General features: G+C 33.4%; 1 protein-coding gene across 1 annotated transcript in view; it reads left to right on the forward strand.

Annotated features, from left to right (window-relative positions):
* Nucleotides 1-8,129, forward strand: part of ERG (ETS transcription factor ERG) — a 42,063-nt gene extending 33,934 nt beyond the window's left edge. The window contains exons 6-10 of the mRNA XM_070943507.1: nt 1,427-1,498; nt 4,390-4,458; nt 5,108-5,164; nt 6,519-6,566; nt 7,609-8,129. Of these exons, the coding sequence (XP_070799608.1) occupies nt 1,427-1,498; nt 4,390-4,458; nt 5,108-5,164; nt 6,519-6,566; nt 7,609-8,129 (767 nt within the window). The remainder of the gene's footprint in view (nt 1-1,426; nt 1,499-4,389; nt 4,459-5,107; nt 5,165-6,518; nt 6,567-7,608) is intronic.
* Nucleotides 8,130-15,275: the final 7,146 nt, after the last annotated feature.

The following is a 15,275-nucleotide window of genomic DNA, read 5'->3' on the forward strand; positions in this document are numbered from 1 at the left end:
CAGTATATTGGACTGCTACTGTGAATCATTAGATAACTTCCCAGACAAACTCAACTAATCTATTCTTGTGAGCTGTTTGCCCATCAGATCAGATCATTAATTTTAAAAAAGAGAAAGAGAGTAGGGGAAAGAGAAAAATTGTATAGCTTTAATTTTGGTTCAACTTCCTGTAATTAAAACAAGCCCTTTTTTGAATGGTGCATCTGGTAATGTAATATCTCTAATTTGATCAAGTAAAAGTTCAGGGTATCTCATTTTTGTTATCATGCCTGACAGTTTTAATGATTTCTAGTGACCAGAAATAACACCTTGTAAAATAATTCTTATCTCTGGGCACTTTTTAAGAAAGTAGGATAGATTTTTCACTTGATAATTTTTCTATATTTTTACATAATTATTATCAGTAGTAGTAATGTTAATTATATTTATGTATGTTTTGATTTCCCCAGTATAAATAAATACCATATATAGAATCACACACTAAGGACTTAGAAATGTGATTAATAAAATGTTAAACAACTTGATATCAAATCATGTTTTGCTCTGTGCAATTGTCCTTTTAGAAAGAGATGTGCTATATCATTCTTAACATATTTCATGCATTTCGTAATTTAGCTTAAAATAATTTGCTAAACCTGTTCTAAATAGAATCTAAATTTCATGATTTAATAGTTTATTAATTTTATCCTTGTCCTTTCCCCAATTTTATCATCACAAGAGTTTTACCAACTAGGTTAACTGAAAAGCAGTAAGAGACAATGACAAGATTATTTTCACCCAATGAGTTTAATGTCTGATGAGATTTTAAACCTGAATTCCTCAGTTACAGCCCATATTATGTTAAATTTCTTCATAAAGATTAGTACAGAGATATATGTCTTTTCTACTCTACATCAATGTGTTATATTCCCATGTTTATTTATTCATTCAGTGCCTGTAATTAACAGCTCTTCTGATGTCTTACAAAGTTCAGCTTTATCATAACAATAAAAGATGTAGGTATTGAGTGATAAATAGCATGAGATTTGAGCCCATATATATATCTCAGTGACCTTATACCCCTCCCCTAGAACAATCCTCCTATAAAAATCACCACAAAGCCACAGGAAGAGTTACACGCTGTAAGGAAAATAATTGTACAATATATAGTATGTCTGGCAGACCTGCTGTTACTTATGTTTGTATTAAAGCAAGTAACGTCTATACTAATACATCAATTGTATAATTCAGTGAAAATATACAGTCTGCTGACATATTGGGAAAATATGCTCTAATTAGAATTATTTCATATCAATTGAACTTGATGGGGGAAATTAAACCATCTGCTGCAGTCAAACCTCACAAATGTCATTCCAAAATATTCATGATATTCACTCATATATAGAACAAAGCAATAATGATGGGGCTTTTTTGTTCTTACTTCCAGGAGGGGCAGCATTTATTTTTCCAAATACTTCAGTTTATCCTGAAGCAACACAAAGAATTACCACCAGGCCAGGTATGCAGAGATATGTACATGATTTACAACACAATCTATGTTATTTCTATACTTTTTAAATCTTTTAACACATAATTGCAGTTTTGTCCACTTATAGCTTAGCACACATTGTCAAGGCATACCAAATTCCCTATCAGTATCTGTGACATTAATTATGAAGAGGTGTCTTAGGAAATCTTTGATGATACTCTGCTTCCTGTCACAGCCTTCCCCCTTTCAAACAATTTTTTTCCTTCCTCAGAATTTTTCCCCCTTTCCCCCTTACTAGGCAGCATACTTTCTGCTTTTGTTTTTCCTTTGTTTATCCAGAATCTGTTCAGTGCCTATCGAATTCAGCAAGAAAACCAAGACAGCTGTTCTTGTGCTGTGCAATATGCTGAAACACTATTAAAATTTTACTGAAAGAAAGAAAAGTTTTGTCTTTACTGAAAGAGAAAATAATTCTCAGTGCCACTGTGTAGAAGTAGGTGCTGAACAGGAGCAAAGGGAGAAAGTAAACAGAAAGGGGAGAATAGGAGGAAATATTTGGCACAGGATTTTTTTAAAAAAGAATTTGTAGCACTGAATTTAGGGCATGCTGAAAGATCAGGAAAGATGGCATGACTTTAAGCTCTGCTGCGTCTTGTGAGGAATTGGTTTCAAAGAGATTAAGCATAAAGAGGATTTTATTACAATTGAATACACCAACTTTTTTGGTTTTGGTTCTGTGCCTTCAGTTTATTTATGAATTAGTTTTCTTAGCATTTTTAAGAAAAAATAAAAGCAAACAATATACTTTGGTATTCTGTTCACAAGAGTCTGCACAGTATATAATGAGATGGGGAGATCATCAGTAATATGGGTTCTAGAGTTCTTTTCAATTCCTTAAAAATAGTTGCATACTGGCCTGATGGCTGTGAAGGAAGGGGATTAAGAGGCTGCCAACATTTTTGAACTATTGCCTTCTAATTGTGACATGAAAAGGGAATTTTTAACTTTTTCCCACAACCCTCAGCAGAATCTGGCCCATTATTGAACCTGAGGTTGTGGGGGTTGCCATCTTCTTTCACACCAGTGTTGACCCTATTTGATTTTGGAGAATTATACAGACAAACAAATTGAGTTTTCATTCCCTTTACATAATTTATTTCCAACATTCTCTTTTGTTGGAAAGAATTGTAGGATAGGAAAACATACAAAGCATTCTTTCCAGCTTTGTTATCATCAGTCACCGTAACAGATTTTTGCACTTTTTTTTCCTGTGTAATGAAGCAATAATTATGTCTCTCTGTGTGTTTCTGCTCTGCCATTCCTTTTCATCTGTGTATATCTGTGCATATATACACTAAGAAGTACATCATAGACTGCATGCATTATATTTGGAGGCATGAAATAGGAAGAGGAGATGATCAGCAATATTCCTTAGCTGCTGTCAAACTGCCTTTCCTGTAGACATTTGCTGAGGGACTTCTCTCTAGACCCCAGCTTGATCTGACCATTGTTAATTTTTTCTTTCATTAGCTGCTGTTTTGCCTATACACAATCATATATACAATGAATTTGGTCCCTCCTGTTCAGTTGTCAAAAGTTATTCTGCTAACATACAGGCAAAATCGCAAACCTTTGTATATAATTTATTTCCACTGATCTTTTGGTTGAAGGGAATAGAAAGGTTCTAAATTAAGTAATACAAGGGTCAAATAAACCTATAATAAGGAAAGAACAGAGCAGGAACAAAACAGTTTTAGCGTACAGCCAAATGTAAGAAGTGAAAAAGATTGTGTGGAGGAAGACATATTGGAATTGTTTGCTTTTTAAAATGAATTTCCACCCATAGTAAAACTTCTTATAGGCCTTAATGCACACATATCTTTTATGTTATTTCATTTTTAAAAAAACTTGAGACTGATCTTCAAAAGGTATTATAGAAATTCTTCTCAAATAAGGATGGAAAAATAGAGGAAGTAGCTTTTATTTGGAAAAAGGAATAAATCATGACTGGCACAATTTCATGTTTTAATACATTTTTCTTCTGCAAGAATCTGTTAGATTGCAATCTTATTGCTTTTCCAAGAATAAATAAATTGTTTATATTCCACAACAATATATATGTTGAAGCTACTGCTATGCACTACATCTAGCTTAACATAAATATCTTGAAATGTAAACTTTAAAAAAGGGATAGGATATTTTGAGTGTGGCCATGCAAACTATTCAGTTGAGGATATTTTTAATACTGTTGTAATGTATATTATGAATATCCTCAAATTAATTTTACAATGTCAAGTCCTCATTAAATTTTCTTAAACTTATTTCAGTGTTATAATGAAAACTCATAGAAAGCCATAGTATAGACAGATAATGCTGTCACATAACTTTCTCATAACTGCAATTTTATGAAAGAAAGGAATGTTCATAGCTATCCATTTGATGGTAGTATCACATCTCCATTCAGTAATCTAACTAATACATGTATGCATATAATAAATTGGAGCTTTCTAAAAATGAGACAAAAGGAATGTAGAATCCTAAAGACTTCTGTTTCCATGATTTTAATGTTAATAATTCATCTTTAATTATCTTGGTTCTTTACTATGCAAAATAGAATAGAATCATACAAATCAAATGAACACAAAATAATGCAATGCAATGCAATGCAATGTGATGTGATGCAATAATAGACGGATAAATGTCAAATATTGTATATGTTTATAACTCCAGGAAGATTTTTTTTAATACAGTGGCAATTAAGTAGACTGCTGTGAGAATAATGTTGAATTTTATATTGTGGTGAATATTTTGCCCTCAGGAATACTACTAATTTCAAGAGCTACCAGATGACAGACATTTGGCCTAAAGCAGCATTCCTATTTTCTATCAGATCTACTTATAGTGATTTCTTCTGCACACAGATATGCCTTATGAACCAGCCAGAAGATCGGCATGGACAAGTCATGGTCATCCTGCTCCTCAGTCAAAAGGTAAAAGATATAGTGACTGAAAATCCAGTGGAAGTACCATGACTATTTCTAAAGCATTTCACCTTCACAAAATTTCAAACTTAAAACACCCAATATAAAACTTATATTTTAAAAAATCCTCAGCTTCATTATCTGTTTTAAGAATTGAGAGCACATATTAATAAATTGATTTTCATGGTGAAATCAAGAGTATATTATGTAACTATAATTAATAAGTTTGATCTTCAAGGTTGCTGGAAGTCAGGTGGCACATGCATTTCATTAATAAAAATAATTCAGTCAGATGTGATAGACTATGAACAGGGAATCCCTATTCTAGTTGTCCCTTAGATAATGAACCCAGCTAATGAGCAAACACCTTCATTGTACCCCATATTGATAGTTTGGCTATAAAAAACTAGATAAGCACAGTACTAAAACATGCAGATCCTCTAGTTGTATTGGACAAATACCAAGAAAAACCATAACAAAAAAACCCTATATCTATTCCTTCACAGTGTAAGCTGTTCTGAAACCAATAGATTTCATATTATTTCTGTGATATTATTATTATTATTATGATTAAAGTACCAAGTACCTCCTTTCCAAAGAATATTGACTCTTTGACATAGATGGTAATAAAGGTTTTGGTTTGGTTTTCTGTTTTTAGCTGCCCAAGCATCATCTTCAGCTGTGACCAAAACGGAAGACCAGCGCCCTCAGTTGGGTATGTCTTTGGTTGTGCATATTTTGTATCCTAAAGATGATGGAAAATGGTCAGTAGTTTATGCTTGGTGTGAGCAATATGGACAGGCAATAGCCATTTTATATACAGTCACAAACTAAATGTACTGTATTGTTTTTCAAATTATTTTAAAATCATGAATATAGCTGCCATGCAAGTAATAAGGTAAATAAATAATGTGCAAAACCTGTATGCTAAATTGAAAACGATATAAAGTCTGGCTCTGCAGCAGCATCTTCTGACTGGGATCATGAATTGTATGTTTCACTGGTTCTATACAAAATTCATGGTTTCAATATAAGGACAGAAATAAAAATATTTTTTAACCATAATGGATTGTCATGGAGAGAAAAAAAACTTGGTCCTTTCTGTATTATTTTGGAATCTGAACCTTTCCCTAGTTAAATTCCTAAAATATTAGGTCTATGGAAGGGGTCAAATATACCATATCTCTGTTTAAGAGAGAAATCAGTGTGTGTGTGTGTGTGTGTGTGTCTGTCCATATGCATATGTGTGTATATATAGTAAATAGTTTGTATAGTGAAGAAGAAGAAGAAAAACCACCACTGTCTTGGCTTTTCTATGTCAGTTGCTACTCTTCAAAACACACCTCTAGATCTAAAAGAACTCAGTTACACTGTAACAGGTGGACACTCTGTTATAACTTTCCTGTCAGTGGAATGGCAATAATGCTGGGAGATGGATTAAGCCACTTAACACTGTCCATTACTCTTCATGCCTCAAAGCCCTCATATTTCTGTCATGGTAGCAGTAAAACTGATTAAATTGACCTTAACTGACAAACCATCATAACTTAACTAAGGCGTATAAGTAAGCACAAAGAATTTTGTTGTAATCCTGTCTATAGTTACTAGAATAAACTCCCTTTTTATGACCCTGTAGTGTAATCCTTTAATTTGGGGTAGAGTTGGGGCGAGTAGATGGAGCTGAACATTTATGGGCCGTATGCCTTTCCTGATACCATGCAGGGTTTGCTGCATAACTTTTTTTCTTTAAGCCCTAGGAGAGAAACATCTGCTGCTATCTAAGATTGAACTTTCAACCTTCTTAGCGGGAGGCGAGCATCTTCACCACTAGGCCACCATCCTGCTATATTCTAAATATATAGTATATAGAACTATATTCTATAGTTACTTGAATATGAGTATCTAAATGTATTTGTTTTAACTGATGGAAGATTTACTTTGCAGATAAATACAGATTACCTAAATTAGCAATATTATGATCATGCATATTAATCCCCAGCATTTAGCTTGGAAATATTTTTAAATTTCTTACATAATTTTGGCTTATGTCTATTTTTATCTTGATTTAGATCCTTATCAAATTCTTGGTCCAACAAGCAGTCGTCTTGCAAATCCAGGTATGATAAAATATTAATGTTTTACCAATTTTATTTGAAAATAAGAAATGTATTAATTACCCAAAAGATCAGAGTGATGATAGTTAATATTCCTGTATTTCATGAGTCTGTCATTGTCATCAAAATCATGTTTAATTTTAACTACAGGAGAAAAAAGTGAAAGAAGAGAAGTCTTAAAAAGTTCTACTAATGTGTCACTGAGTGTTTTTGAAAACCTGCTCCTTTTCAGACCATGTTAATATATTAGATAGTGTCTGCAGCATTAGAAAAACAAGTATAGGTCCTATATTTTTTAGTGTGGCTGCTTGGATCCTACCAATCTGATCTCGGTTACTTAAAACAACAATTAATAATGAGAAAGTGTTTGTATGAAATTTATTAATAGATTTACATAAACTTACTCATAAAGTTTACTTCTGAATGGTTATCCTGGTACAAATCTGTCACAAAGACTGTCTGCTTCCAATTCAAAAGTAAATGACTATCTAGCAAAGGTCCCAATAAGTCATGGCCATGCTGAAGAATAAACTTATAAAGTTTATCAATACATGGTGCAAATTGTTAAAACTTTTAGTTTAAAAATAAATACTTGATAAGTAATTCAATCTTCCTAAGTAATAAAGAGTAAACATTGTCTTCTATGGAACTTGACTAGCTATAGTACCTTACTTTAATGGGGCTAAACTTCAACATTCACATGCTGTGGATGATGATTCAAGGATGTGTACAAGGGATAGGAGTATTCAAGGGATAGGGGTTGCCATGATTTGAAGACCTTTTCTGCTTTTCTCATGAACACACAGAAGACAGCTTTGGATGGAAGTGTACTGTATAGATAATTGTGATATCATTGCATATCTTTGGTCCCCTCATATATTCCTTATCTTCTCCAAGCAGGTGAATCAGCTAAGGAACAGGGAAAGGACAGCCTAGAGGTCTATGTAGATTATGGACCACTGTTTCATACATGGGCTAGAAAGGTTTTGTGTTAAATTTCTAATAAATGTCTCTAACGATTCTTCTTTTTTCCCCCTAACTACAGGGAGTGGGCAGATACAGCTGTGGCAGTTTTTGTTGGAGCTTCTGTCAGATAGCTCCAATTCTAATTGCATCACCTGGGAAGGTACCAACGGAGAGTTCAAGATGACTGACCCTGATGAAGTTGCACGGCGCTGGGGAGAAAGGAAGAGCAAACCCAATATGAACTATGACAAGCTCAGTCGTGCTCTTCGTTATTATTATGACAAAAATATAATGACTAAAGTCCATGGTAAACGTTATGCCTACAAGTTTGACTTCCATGGAATTGCTCAAGCCCTTCAGCCACATCCTCCAGAATCATCCATCTATAAATATCCATCAGACCTGCCCTACATGAGTTCCTATCATGCACACCCCCAGAAAATGAACTTTGTTGCTCCTCATGCTCCTGCTTTGCCTGTTACTTCTTCCAACTTTTTTGCTGGACCCAGTCCATACTGGAATTCACCAACTGGAAGCATCTATCCCAACACTAGGCTCCCAACCACTCATATGCCTTCTCATCTTGGCACTTACTACTAAAGAGGAAGAATATTTTAAAGGGTATGTTTTCCTGAAATACAAGGAATTAGAACCAGCAAAACTGAACAAAATGTGCCTGAAAGACTGATAATATTGACCAGGATATAAAACAAACTTTTTTATATAGAGAGATTAAAAAGTGTAAAGAAATGTTGACATCAGGTTTAAACATAAAAGAAGACAATACACATCTAGGTAAAAATTTGTAACAATAACTAGAACATGGGGCCAGAAGAAATTTATAAGATTGCTATGTCTTTTTTCATATCACAGTAAAGTAATACAAGGATATTCTATTATGAACTTGGATGCAATAGATGAATATATAAGTACAAAAAACCAAATATATAAAAAGTGGGATAAATATATCTCTAGAGCAGACTGTGTTGTGGTTGGGATAAAATCGTCTGTATTCCATCAAGAGAGAGGGATCAGATATTTCAAAACTGTGAACACAATACAAGTTAAAGTTTCTTGATAATGTTACAGAGCTCTGAGCCAAACATTGGGTTTGAGGATGTGCTAAGGGCAAGTGTATGACTGAAGACTAAGGGTTCAAATGTCAGGAAGTTCTCCTATGCAAACCCTGTTGCAATAAATAGGAGCTCACAAGAGCACTATTAAAACCCTATGTCTGATAAATGTAGAGGAAAGGAATAGGAAAACATGGGGTGATAAAGATGAAGGAAAATGTATTTCTTTTAAAGAGGGGGAAACTGACAGTTTTTGAAGAATTATTTGCTCGGACATGACAAATACCATAGTATGTATTAAGCCATTTTCAGTATTATCAACAAAAAAAATCCTTTATTTTTAAGTCAAAAGAGGGAGAAATAGTGATAATCGAAGTATGCATCTCTCTATAAAGATATTAAACTGGAATTGTGTTCTATTTAAAATAACATTTCAAACCTCATTCTTCTTAAGGGAAGTTGTTGTCTACTAGTTGAAAAGGACAAAACCCAATTGCCAATAGACATATTTGTTAGGCAGCGCCAGTTTTTCTTTCCGAGTCGCGAACGCTGTGCGTTTGTCAGAATGAATTATACAGGTCAGTGTTATTTTTTCTTTTGATATAATAATTATATAACTTATGCATTTATACACTACGAGTTGATCTCGGCCAACCAAAGACATAAAAAATGACAATCAGAAATACTGTGGCCTTGAATTTTAACTCTGTATGCTTCATGTTTACATTATGAATTTAACTAGTTCTTAGAAAGCAGAATGTATGTAATAAAATAAGCTTGGCCTAGCATGGCAATGCAGATTCTCACTGTTGTCTAAATTTTCATTTTTTTGAAAAAGAAAAAAAATTCATTTTTTTTAGATGAGTAAAAATAAATATTTTTTAAAATTGTTTATAAACTTGAAATACTTTTTAAAAAATGAAATAAAAGAAATTAGAACATACTTATTTTTATTTCACCCATTAAAAATTCAGCTCTAACAGTAATTATTACAATTTGGCAAACCAAATGAGAATCCAGACTAGATGTGGAATTGACAGGAAGTTTGAAAGGGCCTATTGCAGAATTTCTGATGTGCTTCTCTTGTTAATGTTGATCTGGAAATCTGAAAATATTCATAATCCTAGAATTTTCTTTATATATAAATCTAGAGCAGAGTTTCCCATTCCATTGTATGGATTGCTGCCTATTACATCACATTAATTTTCAATGTGTTGATATTGTGTTGTACAAATGTCAATGACAGTAAGGAAGATTAAATGATAATTAGCAGGGAGAACAAGAAAAAGAAAAAGCTATATATTCGGTATATCTCTTATTTCTACCTTAAAGAACTGCAGCCAAAGCACTTCTACTTTCCTTATTGAAACATATTACTTTAGCTTCCTGCTTCCTTGTTCAACAAGGCAACCTTCTCTGCCTGTCACCAGTATTATACTGTATAACAACTCTGTTCTATTCTCTGTTTTTAAAAATGTATTTATCTATATTTTCCATTGGCACAAGGAACCTAAATAAAATTATGGCCAATTTAAAAACATACACAAAAAAGAGTCCAAAGAATATTATTATGGATTTCATTCTGAATAACTCAGTTACTTAAAATATAAAATTCCTTGCTACAACGGGTTTTATGATATGGAGGACTTGCATTCATCTGTGATTGATGTATATATGGATATGAGCTTCTCCATACATATTTATTGAAACCATTTTGAGTTTTATATAAAAAAAAATCACCTATCCACTTTATATATTCTTCCTATATATCAACCTTTGTAGATTTGTCTTGAATATTTTATAGAATTAATTGTATGTATTTCTTAGCATGATTATTTGCTCAAAGCAAAAAAAAATTCAGGTACTTCCAAGGCTTGACTATTCACTTGACTGACTCATTGACTTTGCACTTTTTCATCTATACAGGAAATGTAGCCAAGCCTAATAGTTAAAATGTAATAAAATCTATCTTAAATTTTGCCATGCAAAAGAAGTGCAGAACTTACATAGCCTTCAATAAAATAAATTATCCGTATTCAGCCCACTGTATTTGGTTCTCTGCAAGAGAGCAAACTGCCTCCAGATCCACCTGGTAGCAAGTTCCTTCATCTTGCTAGATGGCAGGGTCAGGACTGAGCTGAATTTAATCTAGACCTGAGCCATCCGTCAGTTGTTGAGGGAAAAAGGAGACAGTAAAAAAAATAATTACAATGAAATGATTTTTTAAAAATGCATCCATCAGGAAGCAGAGGAAATGGATATTCTCTTTGTAGTCAGGTGTTTCCTGTACAAAGAGGTACTCTCAGGCTATTGCATATGATGGAATGTGAATTAAATCTAAATATTCTGGATTACAGGTTAGGCTCTCTACAGTATTAGGCCTGCCAGAAGTTGAAACTGGATAGTATTAGATACAATAAACTCTCTTCTATGAAATTTGAACAAAGACCTAATTCAAAATGTAGGAGTTCTAACATTACGTCATACATACCCTGTTTCCCCCAAAATAAGACATCCCCTGATAATAAGCCCAATCGGGCTTTTGAGAATATGGCAATAAAGCCAAGCGCTTATTTCAGGGTTCAAAAAAATATAAGACAGGGTCTTATTTTCAGGGAAACACGGTATTAAAGTCATTTCAAATTTTCACTTCTACATTGGCTCTGCATTCTCTAATCCAGATAATGAGTTATTAATATCTGAAAATTGATCTTTTCAGTTTTTCATTCTGGGAACTTTGTTCCTTCAATTTCATATCTCTATTTTTTTTAAGACACTCACAAGCCATTCTATCTCTCTGTAGTTGGGTGGTTACTAACAAGTTTTTATTAAGATACACGATCTTTAAAATTGTACTTTTCTTTTAGAATAAAAGTGTTACTGTTTCAAAATGTTTGGTGTAACTACTTCCTTGGTGTAAGATCCAAAATATAATTAAATGATGACTAGACCTAGATCAATCAATTTTGGCTTTTTATCACACTTCTTGTATTCTTAGCATGTATTTAAGAGGGGATTTTTATGGTCATTTCTTGTTTTAACACAGTATTACTGTCAATGAAATGATAGAAGAGAGTCAAGGAAAGTACAGTATATACTTATCACTATCATTGATCTTGTAGTTATTATTAAATCAACCTACATAGATACAATTCCACTTCAACTGAAAGAGCTGTAATTTTACTACAGCATGGATGCCAAGTTTCGTTTCCAGGGCCCCTTGCACCTGATTTTATTGTTCCTCTGTTTCAGAATCTTTTTTGTATTATTCCTGACCTCTTAAAATAAATGGAGAGCTTGTTCCTGCTGATATGTTGTGCTATTCAGGCAGCTAATTGTCCACCATTCCATGGAAATTTCATGTTTTAGTACAGATCGGTACTGTATCAAAATGGTGATTGATTTCAGAAACAATGTTCCTGGTTATTGATGTTCTTAATCTTTTGTTACATTTCAAAGTTTGAAATTGAAATTTCATTTATCATCTCCAAAGTAATTTCAGGTTTGTTGGTATTTTTTTAAAAAAATACTTAAAGATATATACAGAAGGACATTTTGTTACTTTATTTTAATGCATGCAAATCAGTTCAAAAGGCAAAATAGTTTTCTGTTTTGGGGGGGAAATATTAGTGACCACATTACTTGTCACATTTTTCCCTGCTAAAATACTATTTTAAAGGTTTTTAAAGTGAAATTTATATTTGCATTCCCCAATCCCAATCTTCAGTATACAAGCAGGAAGAGTTTTATTTATTATCTATTTACTTATTTATTAACTATATATAGATGCAAAAGACGCTCTGAGGATGCACAACAATCATGAGTTGCATTTCACTTCATAGCAAGAATTTCACCCTTGTTGCATTTCTGTGCTTGAGAATTGTAATCTTGCAGGAATTCCTGCTGCTGTCTAGCACATAGCCCACCACAGACGTCCTCCTGGAGAAATATTATGGCAAGCAGTCATATTCTATTTTGTATTTGGTTTTGAAGTGTTCTGCATGGTTGGCTTTAGCTTGGCAAACCCTCTTCAAATAATTCCATAAAGCTTTCAAATTCTCCTATTGTATATATTCTAGAGAAATTGAATAACATATAAGCCATTGTGTGTACAGTATAGACTACTATGTAAGACAATAACAACAATAACAACATAGCATTGTAAGGAGAGTCAAGTATAATTGTATATTATATTAACTAATTTTCCTGAATTTCTCAATGGTTTCACTACCATGAGTCATGGTTACTTCACTGTGATGAGTGACAGTTAGAGATATGCATAGTTTCAGTTACAATATATTGTCTCAAAAAAATGAATTAACACTACCTTTATGATAGTATGTATGCACATGTTCTTCAAGTAGAAGATTCGTAACAATCCTGTTTGTTTTTTCACCAACTATCAAAATCGTAACCATGAATTTTTGTCCCCTAAATCCTGAACGATTTGGAAATGTTGGCTGTTGTGTGGACCTCAACTGCCAAATTTTTGGGATTTCAAGTACACACACTTAAAGTTGCCAAGGTTGAGAAACAGTGATATATGTTACTGCAATCATACTTAATTGTCTCACAACGTTTTCTATATGACTTTGGTGGTGGGGCTGGGGGTGCTCTCATTTGCAAGCAACTGATTTTATTTTCAACATCTTCATCCTCATTCCTGCTGGACTGTCTTTGCAGTTAGTTACTCTTCTTTCCTATTCCATAGTTTCATTTCGTTTCTTCCACAGCATGTTCCAAAGATTTACTTTTGCTTAAAGTCAATAAATTTTAAATAGTACTAGATTCTGCAATAAATCTTCACTTATTCATTTCTCTTTCCCACAAATTATTTCTTATTTCTTATTAGTGTAGTTTTGTAAAGTTAAGAATTGTAAATGGTAAATCACTGTGCATCCTTTTCCTGCCATTTTCCCTTGAAGCTATAGTCCTTAGAATTACCAGAAAGACTGAGAATGGACAAGATATCTGAATCGAATCAGGCTGGAAAAATATCACTGGGATTAACTGCTGCATATAGGAAACCATGTAAATTGAACCCCTGCACTACAGTTTATGAATATGTGGAATTTCATTTCATTTCATTTCATTTATTCGAATTTCTATACCGCCCTTCTCCTTTCGGACTCAGAAATTTAACATTCTATCAAATATTTCTTGTAAACTTCAGGAACACTTTCCATAAAGTTTATTCTGTTCTGGAGAAAAATAATTTATTTATTTATTTATTTATTTATTTATTATCAAATTTATAGACCGCCCTTCTCCCGAAGGACTCAGGGCAGTGTACAGCCAAAGTAAAAAACATAGATACAAACATTAAAAACAATTTAAAAAGATATATATAAATTTGGCCCCAAAGTTAAAAAACAGTAACAAAACATATTAAAAACATTTAAAAAGCATTAAGCCAGCCCGCCTTGCTGAAAAAGGAAGGTCTTTTATATCTCATAGGTGCTTTTATATCTCAGATAATAGAGATATTATCTTTTATATCTCATAGGTGCTTTTATATCTCAGATAATTAAGGAGTGCAATGTGAAACCCGTTTTCTATGAAATTTGGCTGCTAATATCACTCAGAACAAATCTGGCCAGGTTCAAATCTCACCAGGTTCAACGTTGACTCAGCCTTCCATCCTTCTGTGGTTGGTAAAATGAGGCCCCAGATTCTTGGGGGCAATATGCTGACTCTGTAAACTGCTTAGAGAGGGCTGTAAAGCACTGTGAAGCAGTATATAAGTCTACGTGTTATTGCTATTGCTATTATTTTTAAAAATGACTCTTTAAAATATATATATATAGCGGTACCTCGGTACTCATCATAGATTGGTTCTGGGAGGCACAATGAGTATTAAATGAATAGCAAACAATTTTTTCCCATAAGGAATAATGTTGTGAGTCATAAGGAAGACGACACTGACAAGTTCCAGCTTGTGTGTCGAATACCAAATAAATCATGATTACCAGGATAAAATGTTCATGTCAAAATGCATTGAGTACCACATTCAATGAGTTTCAAAACAGTTGAGTACCGAGGTACCACGGTATATAAATTATGATACGTAAAGGCATATGAAATTATTAAATGACTATGCTTACCCAATTCTACTGGCTCCTGAGGTACTTTCCATTCTCCCAGGGTTGGCGATGGGGATGCTGTCTCTTACTTGCAGACCATTTTTAATGAGCATGCTAAGAAGGGAAGCATCACACCCAGAATATACTATACTTTGCCTCATCAGTCTATGCTGATGAGAAATTTGAGAAAATGAAACAAAAGGCGGGGACAAATGCGCATATAGTACTGGGTGCCACTTCCAAGAAATATAAAAGCCTTCTAAACTAAAAGTTCCATGTCTACTAAGGTATCAGTGCCAGTAAGCAGGTATTTAAGTAGAAGCATAATGGAATAGAGAGGAAGAATTATTTATTTATTTATTTATTTATTTATTTATTTATTTATTTATTTATTTATTAGTTCGATTTATATGCCGCCCTTCTCCGGAGACTCAGGACGGCTTACAATGCATTAAGCAATAGCCTTCATACTTTTGTATATGCCTGCTTAGTAGGGCTTTCGGGCCCCCCTAAGCGGTGTTCTTTTTTATACAAAGTCAGCTTATTGCCCCCACAATCCAGGTCCTCATTTTACCTACCTCGAAAGGATG

This window comes from Pituophis catenifer, unplaced genomic scaffold (assembly GCF_029215685.1).
Source record: "Pituophis catenifer annectens isolate HBS135680 unplaced genomic scaffold, rPitCat1.0.hap2 SCAF_4, whole genome shotgun sequence".
Classification (NCBI taxonomy): Eukaryota; Metazoa; Chordata; class Lepidosauria; order Squamata; family Colubridae; genus Pituophis; species Pituophis catenifer.